The sequence below is a fragment of the Nesoenas mayeri genome (genome assembly GCF_963082525.1).
Source record: "Nesoenas mayeri genome assembly, chromosome: 3".
Taxonomy (NCBI): domain Eukaryota; kingdom Metazoa; phylum Chordata; class Aves; order Columbiformes; family Columbidae; genus Nesoenas; species Nesoenas mayeri.
In genome coordinates, this window is record NC_137544.1 from 48,206,401 (window position 1) to 48,222,313 (window position 15,913).

The 15,913-nt window shown below is 37.1% G+C and overlaps 1 protein-coding gene across 1 annotated transcript in view; it reads right to left on the reverse strand.

Moving 5' to 3' along the window:
- The window catches only part of WASF1 (WASP family member 1), a gene marked incomplete at its 3' end in the record, with an annotated part of 69,685 nt that overhangs the window by 10,248 nt on the left and 43,524 nt on the right, over positions 1-15,913 (reverse strand). The window contains exon 4 of the mRNA XM_080342865.1: positions 5,125-5,259. Coding sequence (XP_080198991.1) covers positions 5,125-5,259 — 135 coding nt within the window. The remainder of the gene's footprint in view (positions 1-5,124; positions 5,260-15,913) is intronic.

The window sequence follows — 15,913 nt, forward strand, 5'->3', positions numbered from 1 at the left end:
TTCCAAAGCCGCTTGTTTCGCTTGCCAGCTGGCTGAGAAACAGAGGCCCTGGGTGGTTTGTCACCTCAGGGGGAAGAACACACGAAAACCTGGCTGGTCACCCAGCCACTTAGCTTTGGCTGATTGACAAATCGGCACAGCAAGAGGACAGGTCAGGCAAATTGGGCGTATGAATTCAAGTGTGAGAAGAGACGAGACACGGAAGGAGGAGTTGAAATGCTGCAGGCATTTGATTTGATGCTGATAATTTTAAGCTTCCAGTTGGCTAATTCCTAACTAGCACCAGAACCCTCATATAGCCCAAGATCCTAAATTTCATATGGATACATTTTCCTGAAAGTCCATCTTGTGTTTACTGCAATGAACAAAAAATAGGGGCTCAAATAACTTCCTTAAACATTGGACATGTTCCCAATTTAAGTTAAATGTTCATTCAATAATGTGAACAAATGCCAGTTTATCTGTACTGTGTCTGTTGTTCAGATTGTACAAAAAGAACTATTACATCAGCCAGTCTAACTTTCTGTACACCACAATATTTTCCACATAATTAAAAATTGTTTCTGTCAGAAAGCTAAACTGTCAAACTTTAGTACATTTGGTTTTGAAAAAGAGAAAAGAGTTGATTTTTATTTGTAATCAACAACAAACTGGGAAAAAAAGGTATTTAAATTGCACTCTAATAAGATACAATAACTGCGTTTCTTTTGGGCTGAACTACAAAAGAAATAAAAGCACACATCAGTAATATAAATACATAATAACATTTTACCTCCCATTAAACTGGAATCTCCAATTTGTAGTAAAAGTCAAGTATGGAGCACATCAGCGTACTGACGGAAAGTAGCTACTTTTACATTTCAAAGATATTAAATATTAAATTTTATTTTACCTCATCAGAAGAAAAAAACCTGCTACTACATTATTTTTAGTCTTTTAAACTCACTCATATGTATGATTCATTAAGAGGTTCTAGGACAAAAAAATACTGTTCTCCTAAAGGTGGTAAACAAACAAACAATATCTATTAAAAGCTTGCTCTCTCAGCACTTTCTGCAGAATTTAATCCTGACAGCTTCTAAGACCATGAACTCTTGAATGCAACAGCTATGACTCCTTGCAGAACTGAATGACTATGGGAAATGATGCACAGATCAATGGACTCAGTTGCCTGCAATTCTTCTCTGTTTAAAATCTTACCCAGAGATTTGAAAAGCGTAGGGATAAAAGCGTGAAAATATCAAAGGAACAACTTAGGCATAGGATTCCAATTAAAGGCAGTTAATGGGGGGGTGAAAATTCTCTTCTAATGAAGATTTGTGTGATTCAGTTCCTAAAGATGCTGCACTCTTGAAGTCTGATTTCTACTTTACACATTTTATTTTTTTAATGATTATCCACTCCAACAATTCCTAGCATCATACACACATTGCGTTTCTCTGCCGTCACAATACTTCTGACGGGTCACTGCAGGTTGACGAGTTGCTAAGCATAGAGACTGCTCTGCAGAACAGTGACTACTCTCTGTTTGTCCCCAACAGAAGAAATTCAAATTTTCTGAAATATTGATTTAAAAAAATCCAAAAAAGCTCAAGCACTCTTTGGATAGAGAATGTATATAACTTAACTACTACAGGTAAACAAAGAGAAGATGTAAATCTTAGAGCAATCGCTTTAAGAGGACTTAGAAAATGCAGTGTGTAGAACCAGGGAGCCCTGGATCTCCCCAGCTGCACCAAGCACTGAATCTGCTGGTGAGTCTTGACAAAACTTACACGTTATTTACCGAATGACATTGTGCCAAGATCCTTCTTTTTATACACAAAATAAAAATTATGCAACATCACAGCTTTACCACTGAACTATTAAGCCTTGGACAGTATTGATTTAAAACTGACTGACTTACTAAATATTCCATAAATTGAATGAAGTGCTAAGAAAATTGGAAGAAAAAGCAGGGAGAGCAGTTGGAGCTCAGTCCACCTGCAGATATCTTCAAGAGGAAGACACACACAAATCCAACATTCAGTTAAGTGCAGATGTGCCAGAAAAAGTGACCTTCTTTAATTTAATTTAACAGTCTCTTTCTTTATTTGACTTTGGGGCTAAAAATTCTTAGTAATGAATTGACAATAATCTTATTCTCCACATTAACATATTACATGTGGAGGTCATGACCCAATGGTTCATGTGTTCCCTGTTCTTAACGTTGATCACATTTATACGCAAGTCAACAAATTCCTCTTCAGAGGGTAGAGTTGGTAAGTGAGCTGCCCTTAAAATGGGATTTACCTCCCTCCCTTCTAAGTCTCACAATAGGCTGAGTATCCTGATTTGAAAGCTGACCCAGCCTCCCATGTTCACAAGTACACAGACCACAAATAACTGACAAGCTTTTCAGGTTTCTTCCCCCACAGGTGCCACCTTTATTGCCTACGGGAAAACCTCCGATCTCTCAAACTTCTGAATGACTATCTCTTCTGAGGGGGAAAAAACACATGTATGTAAAAAATCAGTTGCAATATGAAATTAATAATTCTGTGAAATCAAGAATTTGAAGACAGTGCAGGAAATCAAACCAAACCAAGTCAATAGCAATTATTTTGTGACAGGAAGACTGTGGACCAGGAGTTAGTTCCTTCAGGACACAATACTAACCTTGGTTTAATCTGGTTTTATTCCTTCACAGAGATATTGTAACACTTCAAAATTAAAAAACACACAGATGATTAAAAAAATTCAGAGCTTTTTATTACTGTGACTCTACCAGAAACACCTTATCAAGTATCTGCACCTTGTTCAATGAATCTGACTTGGGCTGGTTTTGTTCATGCCACTTAGCTTTAAATGAATCTTAATTTCTTCCTCTTGTGTAATAGCATAGGCCCAAAGGAACACATTAAATCTTCCATCACTGCCTGCTGGCAAAGAGCTAGCAAATGAGACTCATTTTACAAGTATAGCCTATTTTACACATGCTGTTAGCTGAGCGAAAGTACCGAAGTTTGCTTAATTCTTGCATAGTGGGTTAAGAAAGGCAAGAAAGGTAAATCCAAATGTTTTCCCCATGCTTTCATGCGTTAGCATTGTCCAGCTATTTAGCCCAGATCAGGACTAAAACAAAAGTATTTGTGATCAACTTCTAAATTTCAAGCCCAAACCAGCATACTAGAGGAGAAACAGTTTCCTGATCCCTAATTTTTAAGGAAATATTGAATTTCCTCTCGCCTCCTTTGTCCTCATCTGGTGACTCATTCTGGGCAGATGTTTCTGAATAAGGAACACCGAGTATGGCTCAAGGACTGGATATTCTTAGGTTCATAAAAACAGTTATTTAATAGTTCCTGACACTGAGGACTGCATATGTTCCTCTGAAGTACTGGCAGTCACTGCTATTCTACGGCATGAGACACCAATCTAGGGTATCAGATTTGAGCCACACTTGACCACGCTGGACCTCTTTTCAGCCCTGTTTTCTTGTGGTGTCTGCCCCTTTCTTTAGCTATACAGCTTAGCAAATGCTATGGCATATAAAGTACTGTGAAAAGTTATAGATCTTGTACATTTAGGACTACATACTATTTAAAAATATTGCTAGCAATTCTCTAACATCAAATCGTTATGGCTATTTGAAACCTACAGCCAAGCTTGTCAAAGGCCATTTACACAACAAAGTACAGTTTTGCATCTTGCTATCCTGTAACATCCTGATATGCTTTAACTCAATGACTTAAAATAGTCCCTTGATTTTCCTGAAATGTGAGTGGTTGCCACACTAGATAAGTCATATCAACATGTATCCCACCCTGATTTAAACAAAAACTGAGCTCTCAAGGGTAAATGCAAAAATGACATTAACACTCTGGAGTATTACAGCTCTTAGGAGATTACAATTGCTAGCAATTTATTACTGTACACAGAAAGGATTTTTGCCATTATCCAACCACAGTAAACACAGTATTTTATTGGAAAAAGAGGCGCACGTGTATGGTTTATGCTCAGTTGTCAAGAGACCTGGAAAATCCCATTAATGTAAGAATTCCCCTAGGCAAGTCACGATTTCATAGAAAATCTACCAGTAGCTGTGAACAGCTGCCTTTCAAAACCTTCTCTAAAATTAATGTCACGCAAAGTAAAGAATCAAAACTTCCTTAGCTTAATTTCACTATTAGTGAAATTTCAACATTGGTAACAGAACACAGCTTGATGACCATGCTCCCAATTTGACACTTCGTATTTCCTGAATGACACACAACCATTATACCTAGACATTCAGAACTGAAATACCTTTCTATACTTCAAAATTGGATCCCACTAGTAATCTGAAGTTACTTTTCATGATAGTATGTGCTGTGCTTTCTAGGTCTTAGACATATAGTCTAGAATACCCTAAAACTCTTGGGGTTAACAAGAGCTTGCATAATTTCACCTGTAACCAACAGATATCCAGGAAGGCAAAAAGCTTCATAGCGTTTACATATTAAGTGGCCAGTGTTCCTATAGTCATCACAAAGCCTATGTATCACTTAAATCCCATACAAATTCTATCTTATAGGCATGAGACATACCCTCTTGGCTTTTGGAAGTACTTGTTTTCTCGGTGTTAACCAATATTTACAGTACTTAAAGCTATTTAGGAAGAATCCAATGGGATATATAGTATCAATAAATTAAGCTATACAGCTATAACTTCATACAGACAGCGAGACAGTAAAAAGTTAAATGCAAAAACTCTACTTGGACAAATGGTTACATTCGATGGGAAATAGTAGAAAAGTTAAAAAAAGAGTAAAGACTTATCCTCAAGCATTCACACAGTATTACATATTATTATTCTTATTAGCACTAATATGTAATAGTACTGAAGAGACACATACTCCTGTAGCCATTTTTATGTAAATTCATTGGTAACAGTAATATTCAGTAACCATGAAAATGTTGAGCTCAGAAAGCTGCTCAAGGCTATAAAAGAAACCTGTAGCAGAAACAGAAACGGACCTCTCTCTTATGATGCTTTGCTCTGCAGTTTTATAACTATAATTGAAACCATTATTATTTCCATTTCACGTATCAGTGGTGTATGGGTGACAAAATAAGAAATCTTCAATGCAGGAGTTAACTTACATTCCTCTTCCTTTGGATCAAGTTGTGTAACACTGACAGATAAGCGATCTACACGTTCTTGTAAGGAGTTGACTCTAAATGAGAAACTGTGTGCTTCATTGAAAAGTTCACCAAATATATCTTCAGCGTATTTACCTGAAATAGGCAAAAGAAAAAAATCAAGCATATCACAAGACAGCCAAATGAATTTGCCTTGAGAAAGATTTCTATTTTGTTTAAATAATTAAATCGATGATGCATGAGTATCACTTGTAACAACCTGTACTTCCTGAGCTCATTAAAAATGCTTCAGAAAAGTAAATTAAAGTTAAATATTTAATTTGTACTTTATTAGACATGAAATTTTTTAATACATTACAGGACAGATATTCAACTGGTATAAATTGATTTAACTATGCTGATATGTAAGGAACTAGACTGTTCAGTTTCTTGGATACGTATAAAAGGATGATTTCCAGCATCTGAAGCTGTTCTTGTTTGAGCAATGAATAATCTTTCCAAGTGAAATTTATCTCAACATTTCTCAAAATGAAGTACAGTTTCTACTCCTACAGCTCAGAGGACATTTCGAAAATGAAGGATCAGACATAGGTTAATTAGAACCAGTCTATTCAAAAATACACACTAAAATAATAAATTCTACTTAGAAGGATGAAAATTCTAGTAACTGACTAATTTACACTGAACTAAAATAATAATCTCCTTTGTTCACTTCAACAGACGTCACACAATTAGTCCAAGACCAGGAGATTCAGGTATCAAGAGAAAAGGATCAGTAACGAGTTTCTCTTCTACAGACAGAGTACTCTGTGTGGTGCTTCTAATGCTGCCCAGACTCAACTTGAGTACTTGGATAATGCCATTGAAAAAACCGACCAAGCTACCTAACAAAATTTGTAGCCACATTTCTGAAATACCATGTGATAGCTTTTTAAACTTTCTACCATACTGTGCGCATGTAATCCGTGTGCTGTTTGCTCACTCTCGTTCGTTTTGGAAGTATAAATCTCACCAATTTCTAGCTATCTGGTTTGCACACAAGTTCTGACAGGTACAGCGGGAAAGTATAGTTATGAAAAATTTGCCTTTGGTGCACAATAAACCTGGAAGTATATATAAAAATGAGGACACTTAAAGACATCAAAAGGATGAAAATGAAATCCCTACAGGTACTCTGGAAACTACTTAAATATACTAGGTAGTAAGCATAAGACCAGCACAGACCATTTATTAAGTCTTAGGTAATAGCAATAGAAAACCAGCAGGGATATAAACAACAGAATATAAAGGGGGATAACAAATGAACAAAATAAAAATGAACAAATGAAAAAAATAGAAAGTATCATAAATTCTGGCATATTAATCATAAAACAAAAAAAAAATTAGCCTGAGGAACAACTAGCAAACTAAAAAATATTCCTTCAAAGCCATAAGCAGCCAGAAAGTCTGCCAGGGAGTCTGTAGAGCCAACTGGTAATGAAGATGTAAATGAGTACTCGCAGGAGATAAGATCACTACAGGCAAGCTAAATTAACATTTTCCACTAGTGTTCAGTGAAAGGAACTGGTGAGACCCTCATGCCAGAACTCTTTGTGGGAGGCTCAAAGAAACCAAAGGGGCTACATAAAAATTGTAGAACTAAATCAACAAAATGACCACGAAAATATCAGTAACAAATTGTATATCTCCTTAATACACACTGAAAGGTGGCAAGCATAACAGTAAGCTTCAACATTTTTTTCATGGTACATCTTGAGAGCCACAGGCCTGTAAGCCTGACATCTAGACAAATGAGTATAAATCATTATGAAGAGCTGAATTAGCAGTCACCTGGATGACTTGGTGGAGAAGAAACAACACTTTAGTAAAGTAACATCTCTGAAGGATTTATAAGCACACAGATGGAGAGCTGTTATCTAGTTACATTTCCAAGAGAGTTTTGAAAATCCCTAATCAAAGCTTTCTAAAGAAACTTAACAACCAGGACATAAAAAAAGACATGGCATGAATACATAATTCCTCAAAAGGTACAAAACAGGATAGCGATAACTAACTAGTCTTCACAGTTGAGAAAGGTGAGTTTTCACAGGCTTTTGTACTGGGACCTACTCTATTCAAGATATCGGTAAATGATCTGAAAAAGAAAAGATTAAATTTTGCCAACAATACAAGGTCAGGGAAAAGAAACACACTGAGTAGTAAGTACTAAGTACGCAGAAACCCCAGCTGGCTGAAGAGGCTTCCATGCTGGAACAAGTTGGAGGTTAGGAGATCAGCAGGAGTACTGTCCCTGATTCCCTTGCTCTCAACCTTGGACCATCTGCTATGAGCCACAGTGAGACGCAGATCAAAGCTGCAGCCATTCTTAGAATCTTTGTCCTTAAGTACCAATCCACAGTAAAACAGAGACAGAAAGTTAGTGAAGTCAACTTAGCTGGCAACTGGCTTAATGTAAGACTTCCTAATATATGTCTTAAAACTCTAAAAAATTTATGTTCTTTAACCTGTACCTGAAGCAAGGGAAATTACTTAAAAATGTGATCCACTAAGAGCAAGATTACTAAACTTGTAATATCCGTTTACTACAAATGTAATGAATTTCAGATAACATATTCAGATATTCAATTAGACAACTCTCATAATATTCAGAGGCATGCAAATTAAAATTAAAACCAAGTGTAAAATGCCATGTATAGAAAAAACAGTGAATTGCAGGACTTTCAAATCCAACAACTTCCCTTTTGTAGGTGTATTTTAAGGCTAAGGTTGTTTTATCTGTATCATCTCATCAGGCTTATAATTCATGTACTTCATTAATGAGCTCCAATTGCAAATACTCTTGTCTCAAAAATCTTTTCATTATGTTGCATACAACCACAAACATATTGCATGGAATAATTTGCCTGTGCTTATGAACACTAATCCTCAAATGGGAAATACATTAAAAACAACCTGTTGCGTTTCAAGTGGTACACCAACCATAATGTCTCTACCTACGTGACTGTTGGCAGCCTCTTTATTTAGCCTGAAGTATATTTAACTAAATGCTTTTTCAAGCAAAGCAAAATGTTTGCTTTTAGCGAAGCATAGTACTCTTTTGAAGGGAAGTTATATGTGCGAATGTATATGTGTGTACAACATTCATAAATCAGTGAACAAAGGTGATCTCATTCTACCTGTTTTATGGGTGATATGTTAGAAGAGTAAGGAATCAAAATTAATTCCATTCTATAGAATGAATATTCTGAAGGATTACATACACTTCAGAAAATTTACATCATTATGGGACTGCTTGATGAAAAACTCTACTCTTATTTCATGCAATACAATAAAGAGAATGACAGATAAGTATGACAGTTAAAATAATAATGCCTTAGGATCTTGGTCACAGCTGGATACATAATACTGGATTAGAAAGACCAGTGATCTTGTTTGCCTATTAAAATAAATGACTAAATATAAATAATTATAGACTTCTGCAAATAAATTATTTTAACATCTGTGAAAAGCTTATTTTTACTGTACTTGCAAAACTTGCTTAGTGGACCAGAAATATACAAAAATTTGTCATTTTCAAAAGGCAAGTCATATTCCCTCCAATATTGCTGGCTGGTCATCTCAGTCCATCAGATTGGCGTTTATTTTTATTAACAAAGCACAAGTTGTTTTCATTTAAATAAAACCACAGAATGTTAGGGATTGGAAGGGACCTCGAAAGATCATCTAGTCCAATCCCCCTGCTGGAGCAGGAACACCTAGATGTGTCCAGGTGGGTTTTGAATGTCTCCAGAGAAGGAGACTCCACAACCTCCCTGGGCAGCCTGTTCCAGTGCTCTGTTACCCTCATTGAGAAGAAGTTTCTTCTCAAATTTAAGTGGAACCTCTCATGTTCCAGTTTGAACCCATTACCACTTGTCCTATCATTGGTTGTCACCAAGAAGAGCCTGGCTCCATCCTCGTGACACTCACCCTTTACATATTTATAAACATTAATGAGGTCACCCCTCAGTCTCCTCTTCTCCAGACTAAAGAGCCCCAGCTTCCTCAGTCTTTCCTCATAAGGGAGATGCTCCACTCCCTTAATCATCTTTGTTGCCCTGCGCAGAACTCTCTCCAGCAGCTCCCTGTCCTTCTGGAACTGAGGGGCCCAGAACTGGACACAATATTCCAGGTGTGGTCTCACCAGGGCAGAGTAGACGGGAAAGAGAACATCTGTTGATGTACTAACCACCCCCCTTCTAATACACCCCAGGATGCCATTGGCCTTCCTGGCCACAAGGGCACAGTGCTGGCTCATGGTCATCCTGCTGTCCACCAGGACCACCAGGTCCCTTTCCACTACATTGCTCTGTAATAAGTCATTCCCTAATTTATACAGGAACCTGAGGTTGTTCCAACCCAAATGCAAGACTCTACACTTTCCCTTGTTATATTTCATTAAAGTTTCCCTCGCACAACTCTCCAGCCTGTCCAGGTCTTGCTGGATGGTGGCACAGCCTTCTGGTGTGTCAGCCACTGCTCCCAGCTTCATGTCATCAGCAAACATGCTGACAGTGCACTCTATTCCCTCATCCAAATCATTGATGAACATATTGAATAATACTGGCCCCAGTACTGACCCTTGAGGTACTCCACTAGATACATCATTATTTATTTTTAAATAAGGAATGTATTATTCACTTTTATTACTATTTTCACATTTTTTTCGCTCATCGCAGAGAGCTCTCTGCACAATTAACCCATCAGTAGGAAGGGATCCAAGAAGGCAGCTCCCTCTGGTGTCAGTCAACGTCCTTTTTTGTGACAGCCAAATAAAATGTCTTGGAAGTGACATGTTGCCCCTTCTCCCCCAAGAACACGAGTGTGTGTTGAGAGCCTTTATTGAACAACTACTTGCCTGACATTTAAAACAGACCTATGAGCTGAAAACAGAATACTAGCTAGTAGCTACTAGCTGAAATCAGAATTGAAATAATTCTGGTCACAATCTTCCTCATTTTTTTAAATTAAAACCAACAAAATATGTGGCAACCACTTCTGTTCATTACCATGGCAGTTAACTGTATAATTGCTTATAAAATCTGAAAAAGCAACTGATGAGTTTTACAGTTCTCTTCTTTAACCATTTGTTTCTGTTAATTTGTTTTATCTCCCCATAATTTCTTAAACATTTGCCCAGAGTTGGCTTCTGTGCACAAATGGATATTTTCTAACTATCTGATACACTGATATGAAGGGATACTAAGGTAAAAGGTTATTTTTGTCTTATTCTGAGCGACCTGGTACATATCAGGTGAACTGAAGTTAACTACAATCACCCCATAAGGTTCTGAACCGTACTTCAGGCTAATTAAACGAAGTGTGGCAAAGAGATCTCTTATATGTCTTATATAGCGTGGTGTTTAAATTCCTAAAACCACACTAACATGCTGGAGCATTAGGGCAGAAATTAGCAGTACCCTCAAAACTCCAGTCCTTAAATTCACATGAACTACTGCATTCTCTATGCTGCGTCCATTAGCAAACCTTAAGGAAAAGGCATTTAAATTAATCATTTTGCAACACTAGATCAGTTACCATGAGATTTAGTTACAGGCTCTCGGACAAGGAGTGGGACACAAGTCCTGCAGCAGGACTTGCACAAGAAGCCACCTCTTTACCATCCTTTTCCATTTTTAAAGAAAAGGAGTTCCGAACCCTCCAGCTGCACCTGACACTGAAATAGCATCCTGCAGATCGGTTGTGGCATCAGCAGCCTCTAGGAACCACGCTCTAATTATAAGTAACTATTTTGATAAATAAACTGAGCACCTTATGTACTCAATGCCATAAAACAACATCATTTTTGGAAATTCAAGACGACAGGCCGATGCCAGATGCATCAAGTGGGACAATCAAAATCAGACAATTGTTCAGTGTTGCTCAGCAGATGGAAGAGGGGTGGGATTAACATGCGGAAACAAAATCTAATACAACACACATCACTGGAATTAAATTATAAAAATATTTAATACATTAAATATGTCACTCATGACAACATAAAATGCAATGTATGATGAGGTGTTATATAATAAAATTTCACATTATTTAATTTTACTTTACTATTAAAATAATAAACATGTTCATATATCGAAACATACAAAAATATTATTAAAGTTTAAAAATAAAGGTTTGGCAATTTGTTTTTTTAAAAAGATGTAGAAATCGATAAAGTATCAGAAAGAATAAGCTAAGCATTCAGTCTGTTTTACATCTATCTGCTATCATTGCTTGATTTCTATTATTTCAATCCCACTTACTAAATAATGTTTTCGTCCAGTACGTTTTCTAAAAAAATAAAAGCATAGAACAAAAGCAGACATTAAACCTGCCTCATGTCCTACTGCACAATCTCTTCCCAATATACTTACACTATGCAAAATTACATTATTCACCACTGAATGGTTCCTTCCTACACAACATATTGTATGTATTAGAAAACAATCTTTCAGGATAACTATTTACATAAGCCACCAACAATATATAACCAAGGTACCTTTATAAAGCAAAGTGTTGAAGGCACGAGATCTAAAGATCCTTTCACATGGAAGTCTTGCTCTTCCTTTTCTTCTTTAATATCACCTGAATTCAGTGCTCTATGTGGGTAAGGAATTAATGTCACATAAGATTTGTTCTGCTAAGACACAGTTACAAATTACTGACCAGTTGTTCACCTCCTCACTATCATTTGAGGTGGAGATGAAACAGCATGACATTGACAACACTGCTGCAGGGAAGCCAACATCAAGAAATTAGAGAGAAGTCTTTCAGAGGATGGGGGTTTCTGAAAAGCAGAGTAAGCCTTTAGTTTTCAAGTCCATCACTTTTCTTACCCCTGTGTGTAAGAACACTTTCTCTAGTGTTCCCTGGCAATCATAGTAATAATGAAGAAAGAGGGATGGACTACCTTCATCACATTAATGGAGACTACTGAATATGCTTGTGAGCACAGTGAGTAGTATGATTCCCCGGGCAGAATCTGCCACAGGGATTCTGCTGGTTCAGGGGTACTGAGTGAAGGTGCAGATCTGCAGAGACCTACCTCCAATTGTGCAACATGTGGGGCCCTCGCCATGTGCTGAAGATGGTGTCCAGAAAGGACGAAGAGAGAGAATTTGGTCTCTAAGCAGAAGAGGCCTCCTTGTTCTAAAGATTAGTTGTAGTCCGGACAGCTTGCTGCTAAGTACCTCTGGAGAAATATTTCCCACTTATTGAATGCTAACACCTTAAGCCATGGCAAACTGAAGGTTTTCCTGAGGTGAGAAAATGTCTCTCACAAGATAAGCAGTGTTTGAAACTCTCTAGGGAATGGCATGGTACGCAAAAAATAAAGAAGAAAAGTTAAAAGCATCTGAGAGGAAAAAAAAGGGGAAGAAATAATATGCTTGAAAATCAGGGTTTCGCTTCTGAAAACTAACAAATAAGGGGTGAGGGAGAGAAATAACTAACTGGGAGAATGTGGTAAAACCAGAAAATTGTACAAAGAAAGGACAGAAAGACAGGAAAGGCTACTGAAGGTTCAATAATAATTGAAAATTGTTTTCACTGACATAAAAGGCACTCCAGCTAGCAAACAAGAGTTATGCAGCATTCTCTTTATTTATACAGATGTAGAAATAAAAAAGGGAGATCACATCTTGCTATGATGGAATAAAAGTTCTGGTCTGAATGTCTGCAATATAAATATTCATTAAAGGAACACACTCAAAAGGAGGAATGTTCTCCCCAGATGGAGGTGTCAGAGACCAGGGCCAAGAACAAACTGCATCAGTAAGGTTTCTCATGTGGTAGTGAGATTCTGTGTACAGGAAACAGCTGAATAAAAGGAAAAACAAGACTGGTCAATAGCTGTGAACAAAATGAGGAGGTTACATTCACACAAGAGAACTATTTATCCATCTCCTAACAATGGCACAGCTGCACAGTGCTATCTGTTGTGTTTCATATATGCAGGAATGCTATAGCCTGACACACATCAACATACACCAACTCAGGCAGTACTGGAGTACAAATGCATAAGCAATATTGCTGAAAACTATAGGTAAGCACTTCTCCAAAGCGGATCCAGTCAGAAAACAAGAAATACAGGGAAAAATGGCTAGGAAACAAACAGCTGCTGCTGTTGTCCAGAGAGTTTCTGTTTCCACAGTGCTAATAAAAGCTGTCAGATGACAGATCCTTTTATGAAGTTAGAGAAGACTGGGAATAGACAGGGTAAAAAAATTACTTACTGGCAATTTAATATGTTGTATCAAGACAGACTGATGTGTTTCCATGCTCTAGGGAGAACAGCAAGGACCATCACTCAGAGCAGAACTAAATATTTTGTCTTTTCATCTCTACTTCTTTTAAAGGTCAAAAAAATTCTCAAATTGAACAATTAAAAGCAACATATCAAATAAACTATGAAAGGATTGAGGATTTGTATGGAGAGACATAGCAGCTATTGCTGACATACTCATGTAAAGCTCTTCTCATTTTATATTAAAATATATGAAAGCAGAATTCCTGTCATTCTATAGGTATTGTTTCTGCAGGCATGTCCTACTTACACATAGTACCTGAGAACATAGAAACACAGTCCTGTTCAGGCTGAAAGGCCCTGCAGAAGTCATCCAGTCCAACACCCTGCTCAAACCAGATCAAATTAGATCCAATTGCCTGACTAATCCAGTCAAGTTATTAATACCTCCAAGAACGGAGGTGTAACCACATACATGACAAAATTCTACACTTGGCTTTTCTAAATAATGTTTGTTGGTATCATTTGAAGTACTGGAGGCTCTAATTCCATCACAAAGCTCTTTGTCCATATCATATCAGAAGAAAGGTTAAGAATGGTTGGTCTTTAGAGTCATAATGGCAAGAGTTTAATCCTCTATTTGAGAGCCGGTAACTGAAAAATCTTAGAGGCAGTAATCACTCAGTGCTAATCAGGGCAAAGACCATACATTTGAATTTACATAACTTTACCGTCAGAAGCAAAAGCAGCTCTAGTTTAAACGCAATTAAACCCTACCAGAACACTCAGTTTCCACTCTCAGAGTGAAGCCTCATTTCATCTATAACTTAAAGGCTGATTCTCAAACATATACATTATCAACGGAAAACAAAAAGGGAAGCACTGCAGAGAAGCCAGTTGCCAGGGGACTGCTGCGAAACCATGTCTGCAGGCTGTGACTCACAGGCAACTACTAAAATTTATTTGAATGTCAGCAGGCCTTGCTGTACACTGGTAACAGGGACACAGCGAGTGAAGACTGGTTATTTGGCTTTAAGAAGGTGGGAAACAAAATTCCTGTGCCAGGACTCCCAACTCTTCCTGAATTTGTATTGCTACTAGCACAAACAGCCAGAAAAGCTAAAAGAATTCTGGAGCAAAATACTTTCATTGGTTCTCATACCTTTGTATGAGCATGTTTTATCTCCATTTTTATAAAGCAATCCTTAACATGGCTGAGAAATAAGGACTACTTTGCAAAACATGTTCTTTTCAATTGTAGGATTTTGTTGTTGTTGTTGAAAACATACACAGAACAAACAAAAAAAAATACGGGTTGAAGAAATAAATCACTTGATGGCATAAAACTCAGAAAAAGAACATTTGTCATTCAGTAATTTGGTCGGTATAAACACTGTCAGTAGAAAACCTACAGACACCATGATGTTATTTGGAGGGAAGAACAACAGACTGAAGTAACAGGTCCTGCCCATCAGTGTTCAACTTACAAAAAATTCTGAGTGCCCTATTCTGGGCTTGCTGCTGCAGAGTAAACTAGTGCATTTTCCCTCCTTTTACCTTCCCTGTAATTTCCAGCACTTTGTGCCTTTTTGACCACTAGTGAGTCACAAGTTCATGACAGAAACTCCTCTCAAATGAAACCAGCTAATTTAGGGCTCATACCTATGTAAGCACGCTTCATGTAGAACCACATTCCTTTTTACAGAAAATGAGTTTACATAATTGCGCTTGCATTCCCTTGAAAGTGTCTAACTGTGCTATGCATTAGGCAAGCCATAGAACAAATGTGGAAGCATTCAACAGATACTCTTCAATACTTTTTTATCTCTTAACTGAGTTCTTTCTGTTCAGGTATTGCTTCATCCTACCTCTTCCTGAACAGTTCTATACATAATGTCAGGCGTAAGATCTGTATACCACAAAAACATAGCGAAGGTAGCTGAATCCCCATAAGTAAGCACTGAGATTTTGACATGGAGTTAGAAGCTGGTGTTCTTTAATACTGAAAAAACAAGTGATTTATTGTGGTTTTTTTTTTAAGGTCAAATGAAACTTCCAAATGAAAATATCAAATGTAAATTTGGTATGCCACTTATGAAAGGAAATTTCACTAGATGAAGTATATAATGAAATAAGAATTTTTAAAACAAGCAAACTAAAATAAACAAATACAATATTAATAAGAGTGACTTGGAAGAAGAGGCTAGTACATGAGTGGATGGCCTGAGAGGGCTTTTGGCAAAATGAAGCAAGATCACAGAAGGTGATCACATACTGCATCCAAATAATAATAGCACCCTAACAGCTTTGAAAACCTGCCAAAACAAAGTCACCAAACAGTATGCTAGCAAACCAATAACTAAATCAATCTATTTAACAAAACAGGCTACATAGCCTATGAACCCTATGACCTGAAATGCCTTCCATATTTAATGTGTTGGTAGTCTGTAAAATAATAATATTCCAGTGGTTAAAAAGCATCTGTATTATTGGAAATTCAAAATGCTA